Below are 27,897 nucleotides of genomic sequence, written 5' to 3'. Positions count from 1 at the left end.
CGGGTTTTGTTGGTTTGGCAGCCTCTTGTCATGCCTTTATATCTGTCTTTCAGATTACATTACAAAATCCCACCTGATGTGGAAGAGGGGTTTCTCCAGGAGTGGCTCAGAGGATGGATTGGAAAGCACAGGGCAAGGAAGATCCCTGAAGGAAAGAGAGCTCCTGCTTCCTGCCCGACAGCCAGAAGAGGGTTAACAAGGCGCACAGCTCCTGAGCAGGCAGTGTGTGCACTTGGCAGGGAGCGATGTGCTACAGTATGAGAGGAGTGGAGCAGCTCTCTGGGCTTGCCGGCTGTCAGACTGACCTTGCATCTCCGGAGCTGGTGTCTGGCTCCCATCGAAGGCTCCCCGCCTCCCAGCCCTGCATCCCGCCTCCGGAATGGGATCTTCCCCTTGTCCCATGGGGGCGTGGGACCCGGGCATGCTGCTGTGAGGCGCTGGCTGATGAATGAGTGCCCCTCCAAGCAGAGCCAGGTAAGCCAGCCTTACTCTTGTCCCCTTTCCAACCGGGTGTTGGCGGCACAACTGTAGGCACTGGGTTTTGATGGTCTGTGGGAAGTCAGGCAGATTTGTGACAGTGCTGGTCTCTTAGCATGGAATAAAAAGTACAGGTCTTTGGGGACGCTGTCACACTGTCCCCTCTGGACATGTCTGTGAGGGGACTTGAATCGTTTTAGCACCAATGTTTCCTATTTGAAGCACTGAAGTTACTGCAGGTCAATAGTAAAGCTATTAACATGGACTGTTGAAAAGGCTGTGATGGGAAAGATTGGCTTGTATTTTTGGAGGGGTAACAAATTCTGTTACTTTTCACTTGATTCATTGCACAAGATTTGAATGTCTGAGATGGGTCTTAGAGTCACAGTATTAAAATACTACACACAATGTGAGAATAAAAAGCACATGTTTTCTCACACAAGAAGGATGGTATGTTAAAATAATTGTATACTTAATAACATAGTACTTCGTGAGCTGCCTAGACATTGTGCAAAATGCTTGTGCAGATACTGCTTCGGTTCTAAAAATAAGCTTTTTTGCTCTGTTCTCATGTCTCTTAAATCTGTCAGTTTCTTCAATTTCTCAGGTTTTGTTTACTTAAAGAGCTTATAGCTCTGTGAACATGTACCCCTAGCTTGCACATTGCCTTGGAAATAGCATGCTAAATGTGAGTTGGCAGGCTACTGAACACAGCAGGTTAGCCTTCTTATTTGAGGTGTCAGAAAAGGTATTACAATGAATTAATATAGTTAGTTGTCGATCTGCTTTTAGAACTACATTAAACAAGGGTCCTGAATATCTTACATAATTCATACATATACACACATATGTATGACAGGAGGCAGAACTTAGCACAGTAAACAGAGCTGCCAGAAATCCTTGGCTGGCGTGTGGGCTGAGCTAGACAGGGATTTTGACCATGCATTGATTATTCTGTGAATACACTTGGCTCATAAAACATACTGACCTAATCATATTAAGAGTGATCCTTCTCAGAAGCAGATATTAGGCCTTAAATAAAATATGACACTGTTAATCTTGGCTGTTAGCTGGCAGTGGTTCTTTGTCAAACATTCAGAGAGAACATGTATAAAATATTAGCCCTGTAGGTTTGCATGTATAAAGTGGATGCAGAAATTACAAATTCCATAAGCAACTGGAATTCTGATAGAAATGTCAGACTCTGAAAGAACAAATCAGATGAAACATTGATTTAAGATGTAAGAAGCATTTTTTCTGGTTTTGTTAGTCTTAGTGCTGCTTAGTGTCCTGTTGCTTATGGTAATTGCAAGCATGTAAACAAGAATGAAATACTACTATCATTTGTGACCAGAGCTAATCTGCTTGTCTTTCATTTATCTAGTAACAAAATGTTGTATCATGTAATACGTAATTCATTGTGCTTGTGTGCATATTTAATGAAAACGTGGTAAAGACAATAGGGAAAATAAATTTAAGGTCCATGTGGAGAGCTCAGGTGCTGTTACCCTTGTCTGTCTGCTTTTGACCTTTCCCATATAAGAAGCCAGGAACAACTGGGTAAATGTTAAGTAAGACCTTTGTTACAGAATTATATGAATTTTCATGTATTAAAAAATGACTGACTTAAATCTTGCTTGATCTGGATTAGGTCATCTCTGAATGGTAATTTTTACTTTCCCTTGGCAAAGTGTATTCAGTGAATACTAATGACAAGACTGGAGCTTAGGTCTTGGGAGAACCAAAAGTTTAAGGTTTGAAAGTCCTGTTGCCTTCTTCTTCCCTAAGTATGGAAGCAGGGGAGTGGATACTTGAATCTTTGGCCTACCCTGGAAAGAACATGCTCTCCTAGCACTTTATAATATATGTTTTCTTTTATGAATGTAGATGTTTGTAATGAGAACTAATCTGTCAGTTCATCAATTCCGTTCTACGAAGTTACTGGTCAAGGACTGCTAAAAGACAACGTTAGGAGAGAGCACAATTAAAGCACCATCTAAGGGTGCTCTGGAGGGTCATCTCTGTGCCAAGGAGACATCCTGTTGAGGTTCCACAGAGGATGTGTGTGAAAACCTAACACCTTAGGGTAATGCTATGTGGCTGGAGTGTCTATTAGAACGGGAGTTCCTGCCATGCATTTACTGACCAGCAGCTAAGCATGTGCACAACTTAAGTACAAAATATCACTGTAGGTAACATTGCCTGGCTACTTTGGAGTAATCCATGCAGGCTGAAGAAGTGTCTGATGGAGTTTTTCTACTTTTGAGATAGAGAAAATGGAGAATCCCCATGTTGGCCAGTAGCAGTTTCCCAGGGGCAATAACAGTTCGTTGCATCTGTCATAGGACCTAGCCTGTGTCCCAGCTATGAGCTTAATGCTTGTGAATTCTTGGTAGAGATGGTTGTGTAAATCATTGGATGAAGAGGTAATAGGAGGCCTATGCAGTAGCGTAAAAATATGTGTATGTGGCAGCGATGGGGAGAACTTGGGAGAGGTCAACGATATTAAACCTTTTCAGAATGTACAGGCTTTGTCACATACCCCTTGAAGTGTCATGCCTTACTGTGGCTTAAAGTGTATTTTTTCACTTATATTTCACAAATGAAAAATGATTCTGCTTACTCAGTTGAGCAGCAAGAGTGTATTTTGACCTTGATGATCAGTACAAGCTGGAATACGTACCATGTATAACCAACAAGTGACTTGTAGAGTGAAGAGATATTTATGGAAAGGCTGTGCATGCTGCTGATTGATGGCAAAAAATACATGCTTCTGATTAGCTCTCATCTTGAAAAAATTCTGAATCTTGGAAGAGACTCATCCCCAGGAGGAAAATGAAACAAATAGTGTGCAACATCTGATGTGGAATAATCTCATTGTATGGCTGAACTTACTATGAAGGCTTCATTTATATAAGACGAAGAATTTATAGTTGACTGTTTGGGAGATACTAGGCTTGTAGCTAGACTGTAAGATGCCTATATCAGACGTGAATTTAAGCAGTGAGTTTGGGAACTTGTTCAATTCTACCTAAAACTACTGTTTGCTATTTCTAAAGCACCTGTTGTTCTGTAATTCTGTGAATGACATGTCTCATTTAACGTAACTGACGATTCACACTCCACTGGGGCTTTTTCTGTAAGCAGACTTCAAAGGCCAAGCTCTTCTCTTGAACCAAATTTTACTTGTACCGTAAAGAATGAGGTGCTGTAGTTCTGGGCTCTTGGTTAAGGAAGAATCTTAAATTGCCTTGATGAGCTGTAATGAGAAAAAGTAGTAGTGAAAGACCCCAAAAGAGAAGAGGAGGGACAAAGTATGGTCTTACCTGGCCTAAGGAATATAGTCATATTTTCATGAGCTTTCATGACATGTTTTACTACTTGATCCAAAAAATAGTAGCAGCTGATTACACCACCATATCTTTGGCTACATCTGCTTATCTGGCATACCTATGATTAGTATATTATTTTAGTGCATCATGCTTAATAAATGCTTCTATAAACACGGCTCTTCGGTGTTGCAGAGCAAGATGCCACCCCACTCTTGCCCATTATAATGTTTGTCGTGCATAATCCAGTCATATGAATGTGTGACCTGTGTATATTACTCTCATGACGCTACATGTTGATGCTTACTTGCACTACACGCTTCATGTGTGTCCCAAGCTACTTATTGCAAACGGTTGTGGCACACAGACTTATTAGTCATCTACTCTGGAAATAGAGTTCTTGGGTCTCAGGAGTGTTGCATACTGCAATAACTTTTTATGGTAATGAAATGCAAATCAGTAACTTTCCTGTGCTTCCATGCTCTGGTAACTCTTTATTGGGAAGGCAGGTGCAGGGGTGAAGTTCAAGACATTGTTTCAGTCCTCTAGTTTCTGAAATAAGTTACTTAGAGGAGATAAAGTCGAACAGTACGCAAGCTCAAATGGATCTGGTGTGCAGACAGTACTTATTGGGTACAGTTGGTGAATGTTGTTCCGTTTCACATATAGAAATTAACAAGTGAGAAACTATGTCTTTGATCTTGAAGGCCTTGGGTTTGTCTACAGTTTAGCAACAAACGGAAGGTAGGATCAAGCCTGCTGTTCTTGGATGGCAGATGAAGTGTAAAATCTGTATTTTAAATGCCTGTTTAAAGATATAATGATGGGATGGTAAGAGAGCTAACACAAGCCACTTGGAGGCTTGAGTTTTGTTTCTACTCCATTGTAGACTTCTGAAGTGACAGTAAGTATGTCATTTAAGATCAGCCATTTTATGAGTATTGCTGGTACTGATTTTGGTGGTATCAGGGTGTCCAAAGGCTGTGGAATGGGCTCTGCTGGCCCTCAGCCTCTGGCAACGAGGATGCCAACATCATCCTAGAGGATGTTGTGATGATAAATACAGAACAGAGAAATTATCTATAATTGTAATGGGAACCAGATGAAAAACCTGATGGGTAGACTCATCGTTGTTTCTAGAATAGCATTATAGTTGTTCCTTCCATCTGCTCTCCTCCAGACTACTTAGATTTGCTTCTTTCAGAGACAGTCTTTTCTCTTGCTCCACCAATGACTGCTTCCAATACCTCACGTGTCCTGGACCCCTTCACTTAGCTATGACTACTTGGAGAGTGCTTGCTATATTATTCCCATGTCTGGTTATGGGATTTGGCTTGAAAGCCTGGTGTGAAACAAAATGGTGGCCCTGTTGCCTGTAGCAGTGCCTGCTGATGTTGTTCTGTTTCAGAGACTTAATCTGTTATTACCTGTTTCTTGTCCGGTTTGCACAACAGTGAGTTTGTGGAATCCACAAATCAATGGATTTTTAAGTACTTGTCTACTTCTGTGGGGTGCTACAATAACGTTGTGGTGGGGTCTCTTGAGCTACTGAAGAGGTATGCTGTATAATCAAAATGTGGCTTTCTACCACTGATTGTCAAAATGCGGGCATTGTCCTATGTAGTGTCTCCTGTCTACAAACCAGGAATAGGTGTCATGCTGTTCAGCTGTACTGTTCTGCAGCCTATCTAGCTCCTGTTGATCCACGGGTTTACTTCTGTTATCCGCTTTATATTATTTTCAGCACTTCTCATGCATCTTTCTGCATCCTTTTTCTACCTTCCTCTCCTCTCTTGGATGTTTGGTGAGACGGACACTAAGAAATTGGGCTTTTATAAGGATGATGATACTTGGCTTTCTAAAATAGCTTGAAATGAAGTGACTTTTGAAGGGATGGAAAATGTCATTCTTCTGGCCACGTGTCTGTATCTGTTCATGACAAGGAGTAATTTGGAGGTGGAGATGGAGGTGTTTCAGATCCGGCTGTGGAATATATTGCCCTATTCACAGATGAGGCAGGAGTAGTAGATGAGAATGACCATGTTATGCTCTAGACTTGTAACTGTCGTGTTTTGCGCTGTGGTGTGTTAGGTTTTTCTACGACATTGGAAGGAAGAGGGATTGGGAATGCTTTTCAAAGATAATTATGTCCATCTTTAGCCCTTATGTCTTCTAAGAGAAGCTAATGTAAAAGAACAAGCTTTTGTCTCAGCCTGTGATGTGACACTCATCGCTGTGACACATGATGCAGTAGAAAGGGCAGGGACCCGCAAGCTGTAGAACCTTGCTGCCCTCCTACTCCCTTAAGCAAGGAGGAAACCCATCCAAAAAGGAACAGTTCACCTGATCTGACAGGCTTGGTTTTCAAGTCATTTGTATAAAATGTGGAACAGAGCATATACAGGGAAGGAAGATGCATCTTCCCCTTTGCCTTACTAGACTAATGTGGAAGTAACTGGGTGGCGCAGAACCCAGGACTATTAGTGCCATTCAGAGGGATCTCTGCTTTGGTAGGGCAGAGTACAGCTGGGTAGGGAAATGAAACTAGGGGCTTGGTGTGCTGGTGTAGGCTGTAGTGCTGACTGAGTGTGAGATTTCTGCAGCTTTCTCTCTCACATTTCCATTTCTAACTAGGTCATTTACAGTAACCATGCCTAGCTGGCAGGCCTGATGACTGCAGTAGAGCCACATGTTTTCTCTATTCCAATTCTTACTTAATGAATAAGGTATTTATTTTAGGCAGCTCTACTGTGAAAATCTGCAGTGGGGGGTCAAGATCAGAATCACTGTGCTTTCAGGTCCCAGTGTGTATCTTAAATTATTTGATGATACCACAGGAAAAACTCCTGGAACTGTGTGTAACTCCTCCTTACATCTTTAATTAACTCAGTGGCAGGAAAAGAGGACAAATAACCTCAAACATTAACAGATAATCTGTGTGGAAATAAGATTAATGAAGGAGCAGCTCTGGTGCACTGCTGTGATAGAGGTGAAACGACATAGTCCAGCTAATGACTTACTAGTTGGCTGAGGCCTGAGTCCCAGGAGAGAGCACTGTTGGGTTAATATTATTTTTATATCCAAATGATTCATGATCTTTCAGCTTGCAGTATTTGCTGGCAGAGTGTTTGTTAAGTATTAGGAAGGGAGGGAGATGGGTGAAGTATAACTTAGTCCATATTAAGTTCCTTGGAGCAGTTATTTCTATACCTGCAGTTACTTATATGCAAGGCACCCAACTGCGACCTTGGGTCGCAGTCTTCAGAAACTACCACAGTACAACTAACTTGCAAGGGAGAGTACAAGTTGAAATAAATGACTTTGCAAAAAGGTGGCTCCTCCTAGAGTAGGCACAAAACAGCCCGTGTAACAATATCTAACGTGAGGAAGGGCTAGGAAGATGACCTTCAAAGGTATGTATCTCAAAGCATCATGTGCTATGCATGTATTTGTCATAAGCTTTTTAAAGCGTAGGGAGATATATTGTGTCTTGAAAACAGTTCCTGTCTGAAATTTAACTACTGTTATGCTTGTGATATAGTAGGTTTCCTTAAAATATGCCACTTGCCTTCAAGAAAATAGAGAACTGGCTTTTAGATACGTGATTAGTTGCGCATGGAACAAGACACTATTTTATCCTGAATTTAAAAAAGCTCATATGGAGAGTTAGACATGGTGATACTCTGTTGTAATTTCACAGTCTCAATCTGAATTATCATTTAAGCCTTCAGGTTGCTGATTGGAATATGGGTATTGCTGTGTTGTAATCTACACATGCCCATTTGTTACTCAAGTGTTTTCAAGTTGTAAAAGAGGATTTGCATTTCAAGATACACCAAGTGAGTGCTGCTCCTCTGGCATCTGTGGATGTACCAGTGCATAAACGTCTAGCTATGAGAACAGCTTGATGAAGTCTGATATTGTCATGTACATATCAAAGAGCACAATCCACTTTTTCACTTGCATGATACTAAGAAGGATATACTTGGATGCATTCTTTGAATACCAGTGCCTCACACCCCAAGTGTGCATGAAATCTTGTATGGCCCAAAACCCCAAGCTACCCCAAGCACACTTAGCAGCAGTCTTGCTGTAGAGGTTTAGAGACTTGGTTTCCTGACAATGCCAGGTCAGTGATCATGTTTAGGATTTGGAGAGTCTGTGATAGAAGATGTTCTTGATACAGGACCTCTGGAGAAGAGGTCAGCAGGATGGACAAAATCAGCAGCTTGGTCGTTATGTGTATGTGATTGCTGTGATGTTTTCCATGGTTATGGCTAGTCCAGCCCTAATAAAAGGCACGGGAAAGATGGCTTCTTTCTGTAATCAGTTCCACTCCTTGTTGCTGGGAAAGGGTTACAGAATAATATGTTTCTGATCACCAAGCTGGAAATCACAAACTGTATCTGGATACAAGTTTTACAAAATGTCTTTAATCCGTATTTGTGCCTCAACCCATGCCCCTTGCCTACTTCTTCACCCTCAAGTTCAGCAGAAACATCCACAAATTATCTTGGTTCATTTTAATGCTGTTATTCCTTGCTTCGCACTCTGGAGACCTCTTTAAATGATTCCACTGTTTGTGTGATGTTTTATCACACGAGTCACTGCAGCTGTCATCCAGCCAAGACGTACACATATAAACATTTTTATTCTAGCTGAATTTATCAGTTTCTTTTCTACTATTACTGATTTTTCTTCTACCAGTTTTCTTTTCCCTTCTAATTTAGTTTTCCTGGCCCTGGGGTACCCAATAATTAACTAGTATTTCAGTCTTTGGTTTCAAAGTCTTGAGTGGTTGGCAAGATAAAATCAGTAGGCTGGAAACACAAGTTCCTCAGGCCAAGGGAATTTTTGTAGCCAAATTACTGGGTTCTTCCACACTTTCCACTTCGTGGCAAAGTTGGCCAGTTCCCTGTGATTTTTTTTTTTTTTTTTTTTAAACTGCAGAATCAGTTACCAAATCTGAATAGTTCTTCCTTAGCTTTAATTTTAATCTCTACCCTTTCTTTTACAGCATAAGGAAACCAATAGGTAACGTTTGTGTTTAATCTCATCTGAACTGAACATGTGGTCTTCCTTGCCTTTGCCAGAGAAAGCTTTGGGGATCTAGACTAGGTAGAGGGGAGGGAAGTAATTATTAGAGCAGTCTAAGTGTGAGAAGACTTGTCACAAGGGGGAGAAAGGAAAAAATGTGACTAGTGTGTACAGAGGCTGTGGGCTACCCTGGTAGTCTGAGAGAAGCTCCTTCTTTTGTTTTAATGAGACTTTCAGTTACAAAGGCAACTCTGTGACCTGTCACTTAGCAAAGCTGAAAGAGAACAAAATGAAGTAGTGTCCTTAAAGCCTTTAACTTTGAACTTCTGCAAGGCAGTCAGTACCTCTGGACTGGGCATGTTTCAGCCTCCCTCTTACTAGGACATCACTTGGTACTCGTTTTTTGGCTGCTCTTGAGCTGTCTGTGCAGTGCTACGTGGGCTTCTTGGATCTGAAAGTTCTTTTACCTCCTTCTGCACCAAGTGCTGCCTCTGAGCTAACAAGCCCTTAGAGCTCAGGGGTGTTGGTGCTCCCTTTCCAAGCCCTTGTAGTCTTACGGCTGGAGTATGCGGGTCAGGCCAGCTGTGTGCCTACTATTTGTGTAGGAAGTTGTTTATGTGTTAATGTATCTTTGAGGAAGGTCCTATCTTACATGAGGAGTTACAGTTTGAAGACATTGGCCCCTAGTGTCTACAGGCACTCCTCGGTCTAATGCTGTACAAATAGCATTGTTCTTGTGTAGGTATTACACTGTGTATATGATGGGGAGATGGGCATGAGAAATTTTCTGGGGAACAGGAAGCTCAACTGGAGCAGGAGATAAAAATGAGCTTTTTAATATCAATAGTGGTTTCTATGCCAAACTGTTGTCTTTTTCCAGTGGAGTATGCTTGGTGCCAGAGCACAGATGATATGGATTGCAGCTGGGGGGATATAAAGCCAAGCTCCCCACTGCTCAATACTAGCTGATGTAGCTCTGTTAAAATCAATGCAGCTGCTCTGCTTTATTCAAGCTAAGAACTTTTGCCTGGAGTGATCTGCTTTTTAATGTGGTCCTGCAGGGCCATCCATGTCACTGCAAGTCTGTGCTTTTATGTGGCCACGTGTCTTCATTGTCTCCTTTAGTAACTGCAGAAATTGAGACTGAACAGACTAGGCCAGGTGGCATTACTGACACTATTTCCTTGAGTGTGAAGAACAAACTACATGTCAAAAGCCTTCCAGAGAAGGAATAAGTGCTTTCATTTTGCTTTCTGTAGGCATTGCCATTGAAGGCAAAATTATTTTTTTTTAAACAGACCTAGTGCTGTTCCCAAGTTGGCTATCTCCTTTGCCTTGACTTGTTGAAATATCAGTTAATACCAAATAAAGCTGCTTAAATTTGGATGTGAAAAGGGAAGTGGCTTGAGATCACTCTCTTTAAACGCTATGGAGTAGAAGAGTTTAGAGTGGCTGTGGATCTCAGCACTATATGGGCAACAAAAAAAACCCTTTGCATGTTCAAAACATGTTGTGAAGACCCTTTTTCCAAAGCTTGTGTCATTAAGTACTGCGGCTCAAATTCTAGGCCCTTGAAAACCACTCCTAACCCAAATAAGGCACAGTGACCACTGCACTGTTGATTTCTAGATGCAGCTTAGTTTTTATATGCTTTTTATGAGATCCTGCAGTGCCTGCTTTCATATGCTTGTGTTTAAGAGACCATTGAGTTATGCAAGCAGGGGTTTTAATCTGGTTCTGTAGCTTCCTTCCCCCCCACATTTACAAGGTATAACAATCTAAGGAGTTTAGTGCTGCAGCCTGTCATTCTTCTGTGATGTTTATGGATGTTTGTGTGTTTTTTTTTTTTTTTCCTCCTAGTACTCAGTGAAGGCTTAAATGAAACTGTTCTGAGCTATAATTTAAATGTCAAGTGTAATTATTGCTGAAATGATCTGTTTACCAGTGCCCTTCACACTGTGGAGACATCCCTTCATCCTGAAGGGTGAACAGAAGTTTAGATGAGATTGCTTGAGGCCAAAGCCTGTAAGCACTGTCCACAAGAGAGCATTTTCTCTTGCCCTCTTTGCAATATGATGAAATGTTAATAATAAATTACATAATTTTATATAAAGGGACTATTGCAAGTGCCAGGCATAGCAGAGTGTCCCATTTCTGGCATAACCCTGAAAGAGGGCTGAGGTAAGCTCAGCGGAATCTAGGGTTTATAGCAGCAATCTGGGAGCTGGCATCTCCTGGATTATGCTGTTGTGAAGATGGGCTTTGACTGGCTGGATGATTCTGCATAACTGCACTATGGCTTTACAGAGGATGCTTCTGGGTTTTTTGCAAGATAATATTGTTTGAGAAAATGCACAAATTCATATGTCTCTGTCCTATCGCTTGCTGGTGTGGCAGCTATAAGACTACCATCTCTGATTCCTTGGTTTAAAAAAACCCCTCTGAAATAGCTTTCACTTCATGAACATATTTTAGTCTCTTGTGTAACAGGACTTATGAATCTAATGGTGTGTTCGTGCAATGGAGCAGGATTCTGCTGGAGTAGTTTAGCTGACTGCAAGACTGCCACAGGATTGTGATGTGTTTTAAGAAGGGGATTTGGGCACCTTAATCTGCTGCATGGGTTGGGAAGCCTGAGAATGACAAAGCACACCTCATCTTTAACCTTTGGTGGATGAAGTACAAGACTCTTGGACTTGTTTCTATAAGAACTTTGGCAAGTCGGCAGAAGGGTCTAAAGGTCGCTTCCATGACTGCTTCCATGAGCTGGGAGAAAAAGTTTCTGAAGGGGTCTGTTCCTTTATGTATCATTTTCATGGGTTTACATAATGTTTTTCTTTTTCCGTTGGCTTCTGGCTCCCTCCAGACTCAAGAGGGAGAGAAGAAAACTAATCACAGCAACATAGCAAATCCATGTTAATAGTTTTACTATGAGCATGCTTAAAGATATGTGCTGCATATGTGTTTAAATATGAAAATAAATGGGGTAGAGTTTTGTTTTGTTGATGGCAAGTAATCTGCTCTGAGTAACAGCTTGGCATACTCAAATCCAAATGTGCTGCTTCCAAAATGTCATAAAATGTATGTGTAGCATTTGACTGTCTGTGTGCCATCTGTGTGTTTTCTAGTAAAGCTCTGAGTAAATTGTTACTGTAGGTTGTTCCTTTCTTTAGCACTCTTGAACGGTAAGCAGATTTCCTGAGAATATTTTTTTTTTCTTAGGGGTTTAATTCAGCTGATTATTATGCTTTACTGGAATTGTTATCTGAGGAGGAAATGAAGTCAGGAGCTCCTACACCTACTTGAGTGTTTTTGATTAAGGAGTGATCCCATTAAAGGCAGAAGGCCCCCGCTAAAAGGGGGAGAACTCAGATTCTATATGCGGAGCAAAAAAAGATGCAAGTTAATGCATCAGTATCAGACAGAAATAGAAATAATTAAGTGATTTGAGGAGAGAGAGAACGTGGTGTAGAGTTTGGAGAAGATGGTTTGAGAGTAGAACAAATAAAGGCTCTAGTAATCTGTCAAGGTAATTCTGGTCAGTGGTAGTAGTAAATCTTAGAAATGCACCCCTGAAGGGTGGCTGCTTTTTTGGTTTGATTTTTTAAGTTATTGTAAACCTGTAGACAGTGTCCCACTGCTTGTTCTGAACTGCTATATTCATGGTGATAATGCGATCAAGATGCTACCAACAGCCTCTAAAGTCAAGTTCTCCTGTTAGAAGAATACTTGAATTGCAATGCCAGCAAGGAATATGGGTAATAAAATAATGAATTTGGAAGCAAACTGAGAATTTGCCACCAAGTGCCTGAGTGGGTCTCAGCTGCCATAGCATTGGCTGGGAGATGCAATTAAGGGATACAAAATCTGTACTTTTGAGACAGGGATGAAAAATAATTTTGTGTATATATCTATTGCTAGAGACAGTATTTGTAGATGTTATCTGAATATAGGATCTTGCCTGAGACACCTCCAGTGCTTAGCCCTTTTGTGTTGCACTACACTGAATTTTACATTTGTGAAGATTTACATTTATGTAGACAAGCATCCCCTAATACCTTAAATTCTGAGAAGGGGGTAGACGTAAGTGCTTGGGGGAGGAATATTTCATGCTGAGGATTGCGGCAGAGTAAGCAGTACTACTTCAACTCCTGTTCTAAATTCTTGGCTGTTTAAAGTCACCTACCGGCTTGAGTTTTGTAAGGTGTGGGAAAAATGGCAAAGAAATGATGAGCACAGTTCAGACAGGCTGAAGACCCTGAAACACGTCACCAGGAAGCTCTGCAAAGTAAGTTTCCTGTAAGTTCAGGACTACAAGTGTGTGCGCATTTTCCTTGTGTAATACATGTTAAAAATACTCATCCCTCCTTGCAAATACAACAGAGCATTTGCTATATGATGAGGGCTGAACAGTTGCATCTGAGATCTTCCATGCAAATCAAACTTAAAAGACAACAAAACAAGACACTCCTGTGAGACCCTACTGGAATTTTTAGTAATTGCTCTTTGGTATATTTTGACCACATGTCCGTGTGGGTGTTTTGCTTCTGAATTAATGCAGCACACAGGCAGATATCACAATCTACTTACTGCTGGATCCCTGCACTCCAGTAAATGAATGCTTCTGCTAGAGCTTCCTAGTGTGGATCAGAGATAAGCTTCTGAATCAAAACTTTCAGTCTGACTCGGTGTACATCACATAGCATGCTGTTTACGTAGACTGAATTGCTTTCAGACAATGCTAAACTGTAAGATGTACTCCTTACCACTGAATTGGCAAGACCAGATTAAAAAAAAAAAAAAAAAAAAAAAAAAAAAAAAAAAAAAACAAAAAACAAAAAAAACACAAGCATCTGGAATGTTGTCAGCTCCTCAGTACCAACTGTTTTTAGAGCTCTTTTCACCTGTGCTGCTTGCTAGTGTGGTTGCAGCCAGTGAAATAACCTGTGTAATGTAGTCTGTGTGATTTCTCTGCAGGTATATATTTGTCTTATCTCACTGATTATTTTACTACAGTTTTCCTTGGAGAGAAGTACAGTACAACATTTTCAGAGAAGAGAGCAGTTTAATTTGTGACCCGATGAAACCATGCTATTTTGCATGAAATTTGCTTGGACCTGAGGGGAAGCTTGTATTTGAAGTGAGACCCAAGTCTTACTGCAAACATATGTGTAAAAACTACACAAACTAGCAAATATGTGCTGATATTCTGAAGGTCTTCCCTGATAAAGAAATAAAATGGCTGCTGTAAAGGCAAGACTTTGAGAAATTCTAGTAGTGATAGGCACTGGAAAGAATCACCTATGAAGACTTCACTATTGCTGCAGGCCAAACTGGCATTTTTATCTGTCCAGCACTTTCTGACCCTCTGAGTCAGGTTTCAAAACTTTAAATTATGTAGAACCTAATCTTCCTACTTCTTTACTAAAGCTGACAAAAAAAGTACCTCATTCTTCGTGTTCTGGTAAGTTTCTGTAATACATCTGGATTTGAGGTGGGCTGTTTATGCCATGCCCTCACTTTTATTCCCCTGGCTTTTCTATTGTCCTTCCCCACCAGAAATGTGTTTGTGTGAGGCAAAAGCTCTTGTCTTCCATGCTTGTCAGCTTTTTTTCCAGACACATGACTTCTGTGTTCTGGACAGCACAACTAAAGTGCATACCTTTATGAAAAAAAAACCCTACATCTGAAATGCTTTCAAACTAGTGTGCTACCCAATACACTTTTCAATAGTCCTCTTCCCTTTTGCCTTTCCACAGGACAACTGTCAGGTTGCAGATAAGGACCTATTTAACAGATTGAATTGGTTCAAGCAGGACTCTTTTCCCGCCCTCCCGCCCTTAGCACATGTCATGGTAATGATGCTGAGTGAAAATGGTTACTTGAAATATTAGTCAACCTGGTGCTGTTTTTCATGACTGGATATGCAGTTGGTATAGGTCTAAAGTGTCAGTTCTCTTATTTTTTATGCACCTCGGTGTCTTGCTGGAAAAAAAACTTAGATAAGCAAATCAACTAATTGCATCTGTTTTCCTAGTGTTTCTGACTTAGATCTTGTAGAACTGCATGATGCTGCTGCTTGTGCTGGAATAAACACCTGTGACAAGATGAATTTGGAATGTACTGAGAAGTTGTAGAAAATATTTAAGTTCTGTTAACTGTGTCAAAGAGGGAAGCACAGTAGCCCATAAACTGAGAATGTTTTTCAGTCAGTACAACACTGATATCTATTATGCCTATTCATACAATCTGTGTAGCTGTATGATTGGCAGTCCAAGACAATCAAGACTTGTTTGTGATTTTGAGATGTGAAAGAGTGGTTATTAGAGGAGTACAGGTGTCTACTGAAGCTGTATGCAACATGGTTTTACTTGGAAAGTGTTTACTTAAAACTTGCTTTTTTGACTTATGTATGTGTTCCTGTTCATTTCACCAACTGCTTATTAAAATTGTTGGAATGAAACCAAAATGAATGACTTCAAATTGTAAACTTATTTTGAGTCTAGTCCTTGCTGTGATAATGCTAGCCTTCTGCCCAAAGCTCAGCTTTGATTCTCTTGATAAGCATGTGGTGAAAACCAATTATGAGCTCCAAAGAGACTCAATCATGTAAAGCTTGAGTTTTGATGGCTATGTTCCAATGAACTGAAATTTGCGTTTCAAGTTTGCCTTTTTTCTCGTACATTAGGGTTAACTTTCTGCAGTGGAGAAGGCACAGTTTTCCAGCTGTAAATAGTGAACCTGTAACACAGGCTGGAGAGATGGTTTAGAAAACTGTATTTGCTGAAAGATAGACAAGGTTATTCTCGAGCCTGTGAGGGGCGTTTTATAAGAAAGTGTTATGTGAGTTGGGTTTTGGCAGGCAATGGAGGAATGAAAAATCAAGCAGGGCAGGAAGAAATTTGAGACTTGTGGTATAAGGTTGCAAAAACATGAAATAGCAGGGTTTGGAAAGCTGGGGGCAGGGCAGGATATTGTATATGCCTTGGAATTCTGGTCTTATTAGCGAAGTCTTGCCTCACATTAACTTAAGGAGAAATAAGAATAGCTTCTATGAGTGCCAAGTGCATAGCCTGTCTGGCAATGAACTGTTGATTGTGTGTGGTTTAACAATATTTCACAAATTCAGGATTGTGAATTACAGCTGGATGGATTAATGTGAATTTCCAGAACTGTGTTTGGTTGCAAAGTTCTTTTTGGATAAATATAATCTGAGAGAGAGGATGGAAAAGGGAAACGTAGAATGGAAAAAAAAAAAAAAAACCTGAGAAAAAGGCTGAGACTATAATTCTGTATCTAACTCTGTACCTTTGAACTCTGTACAAAATGTTTCTTTTCAATTCAATGACAAAGCATCCAGATATTGGAAAAGCTGTGATTTGGGTTTTTTTGAAGAATTTGAGTGTGTCGTATCTGTACGTTGTACGTACGTTTGTACGTCTTACACTCATCAATGCCTAGTGAATGAATTGAGACAAGGTTTGTTTTCCAGCTAGGGAATGGAAGTGAAGATAACCAGATGCTCAGTTCCAAATAAAGAGCATTAAATATTTTCAGTTTAGTGGACTAGCATGTGCTGATTAAGGATCGGATTTGACTCACTTGCTTTAGGCTTCCAATCTATTTAAATGCTTACTTCATCATGAGATAACAGCATATGCTTACCTTGGAGTACTGTAGAGGGAGCTCAGGGTAAGTGCATCAGACTTAGATGTTTAGGGTCACTGACTCTCAGCCTCAGTGACAAGTGCACAATCCAACAACAGCATGCATGACTATGATTTAGTCTTCTGTCTTCTGAACAAAATGGGAATTTCCAGAAGGTTTCTTGCGTTAGGTGGTGCCTGTTCCAGAGTCTGCACTTCCAACATTGCCTCAAAGAATCAATGCCATCTTTTGAAAAAGACTGATCTGGTGATATTTGTACACAAGTGGGATGAAAATCTATCAGAAACTTTCCATATTTTTATTTCAGAGCAGGCTCATCTGTAAGTTTCTGTAATTGGCAGATCTGTAAGGTTGAGAAATGAGATGTGTGTGTGTGTAACTTTACAGATGATATCTAACCTGTCTTAGCTTGGATCAAGTTTGTTTATGCCAGATCGGACTAGGATCTAGGTTAGTAGCAGTATAGTGTATTATAACCATATAGACAGGTATTTGTACGATTCCACTTCCTTTAGGCACTGCAATCACTGGCCAACACCTAATCTCAAGTATGTCGGGAGTTCTTATGCCATTAGGTATCAGTGCCAGTCATGAAGGAGGTAGATACTTGAATGACAGCTTGCCTGGTTTGCATGGCTCATGTTTTACATATTTAGATGGTGAACATCATGGTATCTTCCCACACAAACCCCCTCCCTTCATCTCCTTTGACAGTCACGGCTTGTTTCCATGGAGCTATTTCATCCATACCTTAGGAAACCTTTTTTCTGTTCCCCTATAGACATAATTTGAGGTTTCTATGGCAACATCTGAGGAGGGAAGGCCCATGATATCCTAAGCAAGTGAAAACTGATAGTTGGTAAGCCCCATGTATGACAGTATGCTCATAACACACATGATGGCAGTGTTTGCTGCCCTATTAGTTACTCTAGTTAATGTCAAATATGGTGGAAAAAAGCCCAGTGAACAGCCTGACTTAATAAAGCTCAAGCTCTGAAAGTTGTACCTCGAAAAGAAAAAAGGAATTTTGAGCCATTAATCTTAACTGTGTTATGCTGTATATAGCTGTAAAGATATCTGAGATCAAAAATGAATGGTATAATGTAACTTCAGTGTCAGTGAATCTTCCGGGATAGTAATAAATCCTGCAAATCCAGAAGCTTCTGTTTTTTAATATTTAAAGAAGTTGTAAAATATAATAAGAAGGAATTATTTAAACAATTAAACTGATTGTACATCTAGAGAAAAAATAGTTTACCCCTTAAACCCCCAATATTTATTTGGGGGAGGAAGGAAGTAATATGTTTGCTATAAATTATGCGAATGTCAGCACCAACAGCACTGTGTAATTTTAGGAGAATCAAGAAGCAGAGTTCATCTGTGTTGGAAGTAGAGTAGCGATCAGGAAATGACTGTTCTTGAAAGATCAGGTTCTAATCTGAGGCTCTGTGTATGGTGGGGTTGATAGAAAAAGTAAAGCCTGGAACTGACTAGGAAATGATACATAGGGGGGGAGAAATGTGATTCAGGTAGCTTAAGACCTGCTTTCAGAGTTTTGCCGTGTTCTCTCCTGCAACACTCCTGTTCCCCAGCCAGATGTTTGAACTTCAATTTGAACTGATTAGAGGTGAGAAAAATATAATATGTTGAACAACAATGACTGTTTAATTTTCACGTGTATCTTTGCTACTTGGATTACTGACAGGTGGTGTTTCACTTTGTGAGCTTCAGTTCAATTTTTTTCTCCTGTGTTTTGTATGTTTTTTCATAAGCAGCACCTGAGAGTGGAGAAACTTGTGTGTAAACCAAATTCCTTCTACACTCCAACTGATAATTCATGGGAAGTGGGAAGAAATCCTTTCAGGCATATCCCAGTTCTTACGCATCCAGTCAGGCTGCTGATGCCTGGTAGAGTGAAAAAGGTTGTGTGGAATTGCTAGTCACTTAAGTTATATTTCCAGCGTCCTTTATGTAAGACAATCACTTTTCACATCTTTTGCTGCCTTCTGTCCTAAAAATAGATCCTGCAGAGAAGATCCTGTTTAGAGGGAGCACCATGCGAGGGACAATCTTCTCATCAGTGTATGCCTGCAGGCCTGCGACCCACCTGACAGCTGCTCAGTTGCCTTCTGGTTCTTGTGGCAGCTGCTGTAGTAGCAGTTGGTGCTTGCAGTTGCTTTCTGTGCTTGCTGAAATACCAGAGCAAGCTGTTAATTTACTGCTGTTTCAGACAGATTAGGGCTAGTGTTAAAAGTGTGAACTTTGTTAGTTGTATTTCCATCACTTGCTGCCTCTGCTTTGAAATTACTCCTAGGATAGCGGTGGAAGGGAGGGGAATAACCACGGAAGATCCTGCCTGATTCTCATACTTCATTCAGCAGGATTTCCTATGATCTGGTGAGCTTCCCTACTTCACTTCCTCCTCCCTCTTTTCTGTCCACATACAAATCCATGCCATGTGCCTTCACTCCAACATGACTGCAGCTCCCAAAGTTGATGAAATGAATCCAGTGCTGTATTTCAGAGGTTTCTGTGATGAAGATAGCTGTGGAAGACTGTCTGTGCTCTCCGCTTTTTGTTTAACCCCATATGTGCTGCACTAAAGTACTTTTCATACTGGCTACTTGAATTGCATGCTCTACTGAGCACTGAACTATATAAAGTTAAGCAATTTTAGTTCAAAAAAGTATCGGATACCAGGAAGGAGAAAAGTGAGAGTAGAGGATGTGCAACAGTGAGTATTAAATGGATTTGTTGATTGGAACTTATGTTTTTGTCATGTGAGGCTGTACTGAACAATAGCAGCTTTCTTGATGTATTTGTGAAGGAAACTCCAATAAATGTGGAGGAGTTTGCTAGTGGAATTGAAGTCTCGGTGCTATACAGAAAAAGTATGATGATACATAGGTCAGTTTTGAAAACCAATGAGTCTTGATTGGTGATATACAGGTGAAATGACTTAGATCTTATTGTCCAAATGATAAATATTTGTCTGTAGTTGAACTGTAGTTATATGAATTAGATGCTCTCTTAACCTCAGAAGTAAGGTAAGTGGTGAGTACTTTGAGACAGATGGAACTGGTCCAAGTGTGAAGGGATCTCAAGAATGAGTTCCTCCAAGCCTTTAGTTGTTACCTCAATTGATACTCAAGTGTTTTAGCTCATCAGTGGCCTATTTGAATGACTGCTCTCTTTTTTATTATACCTGGTTTAGGATTAGTTTTGTTCTGGATCCCTGAAGTTATTTACCTGGGAGGTGAGTATCATCATCTGTGTTGTATAGCGACCTATGGCAAAGATTTGACCAAGGATATACTGTAAGCAGAGACAGAGTTTTTTAAAAAGGCTAAATTTGATAGTGGCTATGTATTTCATCAATACTTGTTACTGAATGGTTTCACTGGACAAATATTGAACTATGGGGAAATCGGAAAGGCGGAGGATGAGGGTAAGAATATCCTGTTTATTGTTAAGATGTGAGCTGTTCTAGAATACAGTGCAACAGCACCAAAATGTCATGTGAAAGCTTAGGATAGAGTAAGGAAGAGCATACCTGGGTGGGCAGAAGATAATATACCTACTCTGATATATTTAACACTAGCAATACTTGTGTGGGAAGTCCAGAAATTGAATCACCAGCCACAAATGGTCATTTACTTAGTTACATGTTGTACTTCTCACCTGAGCAAGAGAAATAATTAAGTGTTTGCTGCTTCAGCTGCACCAAAGCCAAACTGAGCTTTGATTTTTAAGGTTTGTTCTGAGATGGTTTTAAGTGTGAAGTAGTGCTTTGAATGTAAGCATCTGCAAGCAGCATGGACCCTTAAGCCTGTGTTACATGGCTTGTGCTTAGTGACTCAGAAGGAAGAAGGCTGTGTGTTTAGTCTTGCTGTTTCTTGCAGAAGCATGTTTTTTTTTATCTCTGATAATTTTTTGGATAGGAACTGCACCCCCACACACACCTTGATCCAGCTCCTTTACAAAGCTGAGACCGCAAAAGAGGTGTTGAAGTAGAAATGAAATCTTTAAGAACAGCATCCTACAGACTTCAAGGTATTGTATAGGTGTAAATCTGGCACCTAAGAAGTAGTTGTGGGCTGCATTAGTGCAAACAGATGTTGAGATAACTGCAGAAGAAAAAGCTGCTGTGTGTTTATAAAATCTAACCATGGGCACTATCTTTGGTTCATTATATTGTAGTGTTCCATATGGACATGGAATTCTTTTGTAATATAGCGTATTTATGTTCAGCATTCCGAAATAATTTATCTGCTTTGTAAAATACATAAGCAACACCAACTGGTATTATGCTTGTTTTCTATGTAATGTGTGATGGCTGACTTCTCGCAGTGTTAAAAACATAAAATGCAATTGTCCGCTGATTCCTAGAGAGCTGGGTAACTGCTTGAACATTGTATTTGGTCTTAACAGTTTGTTTGAAGTGTGTTATTTCTGACCCCTTGAACTGTTCTACTAGGTAACTTTGCAAAATCTGAGATGGATGAACACATTCAAAAGTAGGTAAATGAACTTCTTTAAATGCTCTGAGTTTGCTACCTTTACATAGCTAGAGGACAAGAAACATAAGGGTTCTTTTTTTGTCTTGGAGCAGCTTATGAGAAAACCTATTGAAAATGTGTAGCTGAACGTGTTCTGGTTCCTGTTACATGTTGGTTTTCAGGGAGGTAGGGACCAAAGAATGTTTAGCCAAATGGAACTATTGTATGCTCTTGAAACAAGAATGGTCACGTTAGTGTCACGTTCACTGCTGTCATAGCTAAGAACAGCGCTCTCTGAAATCCAGCCTGTGCTGCTCCTAGGCTATTTCACATCTGAGGTCAGCTTGTGGTAGTGGGAAGGAGACTGAGATACACTGACTCAGCTTGTGTTAACCTATAAACAGCTGCAATGCTGCCTCAGGGCATTTTGTTCCAGGCTGAGAAGGAACACTGCAACCCTGTGCTCTACTTTTACATCTTCATTTGTTTCCCCTTTCTCTCAATTCCCTTCCTAAATGAGTGTTTTTCAGAAAGCACTCCTCTGAGACAAGTCATTTGAGGTTTTCCCTTGTTTTGGTCTTAATTTTTTGCTATAGGTTTGTTCGAGAAAATGGCTTGTGTAAGCACCTGCTGAGGCAGCGTGTTTCTACTATGCTCACTTCAGTAAATACCTAATTTCTGCAGTTTCCTTCGAGTCTCATGTGGGAAATGCCAGCCAGCAGTGACATGAGATGTAGATTGCCTAATCCCTGGGCAGTGCTAATTCGTATATTCACAAACTTGGTGCAACTCTTCTGGAAGACTGGTTTTCCTAGAGCTGAGAATTTCAATTCTTCATGCATGTGAGTTTGCTTAACTGATTTGAGACTGACAGATGATGATTATTTTCATTTGTGTGACAGAAACCTTCTGGATGTCTTGAGCAGATGATGTTGAATCCTTACTTTTTGAGGGGGAGAGACTCAGCCTGCTCATCCATCTGTCCAGGCTTCTGCCTCATTATTAAGTGCTCTATATTTTAGACAAAGTGGGCAGATTGTTTTTATCTGAGCTGTTAGGAGACATATTTTCATGTCTTGGGCATACATCTCTTCTGAGGTATTTGTATACCTGATTCGTCCATTTAAGTACGGAAAAATGGAATAACAACTCTTGCACAGCACTGCACACAAGTACTGTGTAAAAGGTGCCTTCAATTATTCTTACCTCCAAAACCTGCTTGCTATGGGAGTACAAATTTCGCTTCTAGTTGGTGACAGTTAGTTCTAGAACATGCAGGGATTATCTGAAAATCCTATTGAACTATGACTGTGCAGAAACAAAGTGTATGAGTACAGACAAATCACTTTGCTCTCTACATCTTAGTTTTATTGGGTAAAAGCTGGGAGAAATAATAATTACCTGTAGTGTGCTGGACATGAAAGCTTCATTTGCTGTCTGTAAACTTTCACCGGGATTCTAATGGTAATTCTGTGTAGTGGCTTAAGCAAATGCTTGAAGCCCACAAGATGCTTTTCAATATGCTTTAAACCAAGGGCTAACTTAAACATGCTGGTGTGACTTTACATGAAGATGTGAAATTGCCTCCAAAAATCAATGATGCAGCAAGTGCAGTCTCTTAGGTCAGGGATGAAGTTTAGGGTCATTCTCTTTAGAGGCAGACTAAGATGTAGTGGAAGAGAAGGCAGATCAGCGGGTCCCAGCTCTGTCCCCAAAAAATGGAAAGAGGTTTGCCACTTTCTTGGTACACTCTTAGTATTTAAATGAAACTTTACTCTGAGAACTCTTCAGGAATGGCATTGGGCAATTGGCAGTGGTTCTACTGCTATCACTATCTTTTTAACTATGCCTAAGTATAAAGCCCATTGGTTATTTTAGATCCAAATCAACCATTTCAATAAGCTCTGTGCCTTAGATTTAATTACAAGATGTTATTCACATCAGGGACACTGATTCATCCAAAGTAAGTAATTGCCAGATTCCAATATATTAAAGACATTTATCTCGTGCTTCACTGAGCTTCCGCTTACTGGGGCTTATTCTTTTCCATTTAATCTGGGGTTTCTTTATTACAACTTCATAAAGGTGTTATTGTGCAGTTTAGCCCTAAGGCAAACTGATAAGAGGCCCAGAAATATAATTTAAAAGAATAATGTAATAAGTGTCATTGTTTGCTTGTATCTAATACTGGTTGGCTGGGAAGAAGTAGGAGTAAAATTGCATGCAGGCAAGAATGAATGGCAGATATATTTATAGCTAATGAAAAGATTCTGCAAGGAACTAAGTATTCACTTCTGCACAGGTTATTGACTCAGATGCTGACTCTGGGTTGAATAATTTTGTAACTAAGTTAGAACTCTGGAAAGTAAACTCACAGTTCAAAGATTTCATCTCTGCCTGGTTTCCAATTCTGTTTCAAATGTAGTGACGTTGTTTGGATTTGGCTTTTTCCCTCACCCTTCACTGCAGCTGGAATTTGACCCTGAGAATAAGATGTTGCTCTACTTGTAAATTATTAGTTCATTCTCTAAAATGTACTGTGTAGCCTTATGTAGAAACTGAAAAAAAAAAAAAAAAAATCCAAATAAAAAAAGCTGTCAAAGGAAGACATAAGTTAAAATTAGAAATGTTTCGGAATGACACATGCCACACATGCATCCACACACCTTCCCTGTCTCCTCTATCCCTTCTGCTTTATACACACTACTAAAATCAGCAGAGGTTAATATTTTAACATCCAGGGAAGAGTCTGGCCTGGGAAAGGAGCCCTTGATTTCTAAAATCAATAGACTGGGCAAGATGGGAGATGCAGAGACTTCTGAAAGATCTGATTTGGTTAGTGATTAGCCAAAGATGATTTAGCTAGTCCATAGCAGATACTGAAGCTAAAGGCTTAAGTCTTGATGTGCTTTCCTTTGTTTTAGTGATTGTTCTCGTATTTTACTGCTTAATGTCTTCTCTTATTTGCTTAGCAGAGCTATGAAAGAAGGAGCAACTTTTCATCTAAAACTTTTGACCTCCCCCCCCCCCCGTGGAAACTGATGTGTCTTTGTGTCTTTTTAAATAAAAAGCAGAAGTATAATGAAGCCTAATATTTGATCTCTGTGGAGTTCAATTTTGGGGAAGATGACCAAGGTTTAACTCCATAACAGGTAGTGGGGGAAGAAGATAAAATACAGAACTGAGTCTTTCCTGGTGTAATCTCTTCTACTTCAAGTTTTTCCTCCGCAAATGCTGTGTTCCATGTCTTGCATAACTAGCTAGTGGAATTTATTTGCACCCAGATAGGTCCTTCAGCTTTTCTTTATAATGTCTGCCCAGGAAAAGGTGTTTTTCCTAAATATTTTCTCAGACTAATCCCCTGAACCAGAAAGAAAAACAAAGGTCCCAGCCTGAGCTGGGATACTTGGCTGATTGTATCTCTTCCTCTTAGTCAATTTGGTCTTTGATCAGCTCGTGTCTGCTCATAACCTTTTTTTCTGTAAGTGCATCTGACGTAAGTTCAGAACATCTTGTACTTCAAGGTGAGAGCCATGTGAAAACCCTTAGTTTCTGTACAAGCACGGAAGCTGCTGGTAATGGTAGATGAGCAGCTGGGATGTTGGGCAGAAAAACGCTTTTAGCTGAGGAAGAAACTCCAGTGCTGAGGAGCTCAAATGGGGCTTCCCGAAGCAGGTTAATAAGATCGATAGGTAATAAGAGTTCCCAGCTCTTGCAGAGATGATCTGTTGCTTATGGGTGATGTATCTGGCTTGCCTTAACTCTGCTGCATCCCAGGGCTTTTTGCTATTGTCCAGTGAACTGGCTGACAGATTTCTTGCTGTTAGAGATGTTTTTGCAGATACCATATGAATATATGGGCTCTTCACAAGAGAATAGCACTGTTAGGTGTCTGGCAACTTTAAATGGCAGTTAATGAGTTTAAACAATTGCAATGTTGTGTTAAAAGTAATTCACGTGTACCTGTATTTAACAGTATCTTGGAAGCAAGGAACCATTGTAAGAGTCAACTCAGGGTGGCTTACAGCCCATGTTAGTCCAGCTCAACCACTAGAGAGCAGCAGGGGCCGTTGGCAGAGGGTCCCCGGCAGCTGCTTTGTTTCTGACATACGTGGTCTTCAGAGCATCTGTGGGGCTGTGGACTTCAAAAGGCAGGAATAGGAACCTGGACCCAGTGTAAAAAGCATCTTGTTCTAGGAACTCATGACACATCCAGGCTGAACCCTTCCATGACACCTCAGGTTGAGGAAGTGATCCATTGTGGATGTGCCAGTCAAAATTTAGCTCAGATGGTGAGACAGACTGAGTTGTGATGTGAATTTAAGACACTATCTTATCTAAAATTTTATTAGAGGACAAAAGCCCCATTTGGTTGCATGAAGGAGAAAGCATGTAGCCACTGTACCAAGTATCTTATATTGTTTGGTGCTGTTATGGGTGGCTAATTTTGTGGTTCGTGTTTTGTTTTGTTTTGTTTTTTTTTCCCTCCCCAGCTTATCTGTTTTGTTTCTCTTCGTGTAGACAGTATTGCATGCAGCAGTATCACATTGCAATCATCTTGGCCCTTGGTATAAGAAGGACTTAGAACCTAAATTCACGTCCTTGTATTTTGGAACTCATGTGTGACTGGAGATTATATTAAGTGTGTGGCAGTGGTCATTAGATTTGGTAGGAGCAGTAAACAAAAAGCAGAAACAAACAGCAGGAGGTGCATTATTAAAGTATCCAGCAGTACATATAAATTGAGAATATTTTCCTGTTGTCCACAATTTCTGAGTTATAGATCAGACATGGTAGGAGAGGAATTGGCATTACAGAATAATATAACTAGAGTTGTTGACTGAGAATTAAATCTTAACAAATAGTAGTGGCAACCCTTGCCCAAATTTCATAGAGGGGAAAAAAAAGACACTAAGATTGTCATACTTACAAAATATTTATTTTCAGCAAAACAGGTCTTCTAGTTCACAAACAGTTGGATTCCAGTGCATATTTTAGCTCTGATCAGGAAGGAGAAATAATAACTGTTTTTCAATTTGCTACTTTGAATAGATGTTTGTTTTGTACTACAGTTGCTCTTGCTGGTGACAGAACATGGGATTTTCAGCTCTTGTAGCTCAGATGAACTCTTCAGGGCTCTTGCACTGTATGTTTTGACTGTCTCTTGAAGATTGCCATGTGATTTATGTACTTTCTTAAATTAAACTTACCCTGTTCTAGCACATCAGGCAGCTGTCTTAATCTCAATTTTATCTGCAAGGAAATTAAGACAAAATGTGAAATGAATTTCCGAGAAGGACAAAAGAGAAAAGTAGGATAGTATCCCAGGAACCCTGATATCCCGTCTCAGCAAAAACCTAACTAGCTTATGCTTCACCCTGGCTTTAAGGACAAAAAAGCCTTTTCGGATAGTTTTGCTTACAGAACTGTTACGCTGGTTGCAACCCTGTGAGAACTCCTGAGAGGTTATTCACGGGGCAGAAAAGGTGGTGTGTGGTGCAAACCCTTCCCTCTGATTGCAGACAAAATCTTAGTGCTACTCAAATCTAACATGCTTGCTGGGTAAAATTCTTGGTATATAAAAATAGGAATTATGTGTGCTCAACATTACTTAGATCCAAACAGCTGAAGTGTCACCTGTTTGTTTCTGTTGCTGCTTCTTGTATTAAAAGGCAAACAAAGGAAAGAATTTCAGTTTATGGTCATGGCTAGTGTTTGTAGCTCTGGGGATAGATGAAATAGATAGAGCACAGTCTGGGCATTGTTAGTGTAAGCTTCCCCCCAAAGCATTTGACCCTGACCTTGACTGAGTGCCTCTGCAGAGTCTGACCTTGCTTTCCCCAAGAGTCTCACAAGAGTGTAAAAATTTGGATGAAAAATATGGGAAGCAGACTTCTGGCAATTGTGACTTAACCTGGCAGTTAAACTGTGTTTCATTAAAAATGATCTTGAGACTGATCCTCAGCAACTCTTTGGAACTAGGTCAGTGAGAGGCTCTGTGGCGCTTGAAATTGTGTGTGTGTATATTTAGCTTATTTACAACCTATATTAGCAGTGTAACCTACTCTGCAGCAAAGGCGTCACTGGCCTTAGCAAATGGAAATGCAGTAGCAGGTTGCTACTGGAAAGATGTAACTAGGAGGGTGGTGTTTGTCACCTTTGGGCAATAGCTGTAATGACTGTTTCTAAGATATACAGGATCTGCTACATTCCTTAGTGTGCTGTGGAGGCATTTATCAGTTGTTTCACACCTGCACATGCATGTTCAGGTAAAACTTCTGCCTGAAGGGCGTATTCAATGCATTCTGCTTATACATGATAAATCTGGCATCTACTTTGTGACATAGCATGTGACAATGCTTTGATCTCAATGTATAGAATGCTTCCATACTCATTTACTGTAATCTTTACCTACTGATGCTACAGATGTGGTACATGTTCTGACTTATATGTGCTCTGTTATGCAAACAAGAAACATGTGTATGACTTCTATAGTCTGTGCATATTTAATTCATCAGATGAGCTTCTGGCATGTAATACACATCAATGGAGAGATTTGTGAATATATCATATGATAAGTGTATGTTGAGTATGTGCTGGGGGGATGAAATGCACTTGGCGAGCTGCACTTCCATAACAGCAAGTGCAGGATTGTAAGTGTGAATGGCAAAGCCAGCTGCAGGAGATGTTTTTCAATTGTCTGTGAAGTATTTCCCAAATAGCACTCTTGTGGAGATAATGAAGAAAAATGACAGTTGTCCTTCGGCATTTGCCTAATTGAAGGAATGAGATTTATCTGCCCTGCTGCTGCAGTTGTAGATAATTGAGGTGGCGGATAGGAATGGTCTTTATAATAAACATATAGAAATTGTTTTATAAAATGAGTT

At 40.2% G+C, this 27,897-nt stretch overlaps 1 protein-coding gene across 2 annotated transcripts in view; it reads left to right on the top strand.

Moving 5' to 3' along the window:
* The first annotated feature begins 401 nt into the window (after positions 1-401).
* Positions 402-27,897, top strand: part of GRAMD1B (GRAM domain containing 1B) — a 147,739-nt gene continuing 120,243 nt past the window's right edge. For both annotated transcript variants that reach the window (XM_042800692.1, XM_042800690.1), the window contains exon 1: positions 402-474. In XM_042800692.1, coding sequence (XP_042656626.1) covers positions 449-474 — 26 coding nt within the window. In that variant the 5' untranslated portion in view covers positions 402-448. The remainder of the gene's footprint in view (positions 475-27,897) is intronic.

Source organism: Tyto alba, unplaced genomic scaffold (genome assembly GCF_018691265.1).
Source record: "Tyto alba isolate M040663 unplaced genomic scaffold, T.alba_DEE_v4.0 Super-Scaffold_32, whole genome shotgun sequence".
Taxonomy (NCBI): Eukaryota; Metazoa; Chordata; class Aves; order Strigiformes; family Tytonidae; genus Tyto; species Tyto alba.
Note: the sequence above shows the minus strand (reverse complement) of the source record. Positions and strands in the feature narration are given on the sequence as shown.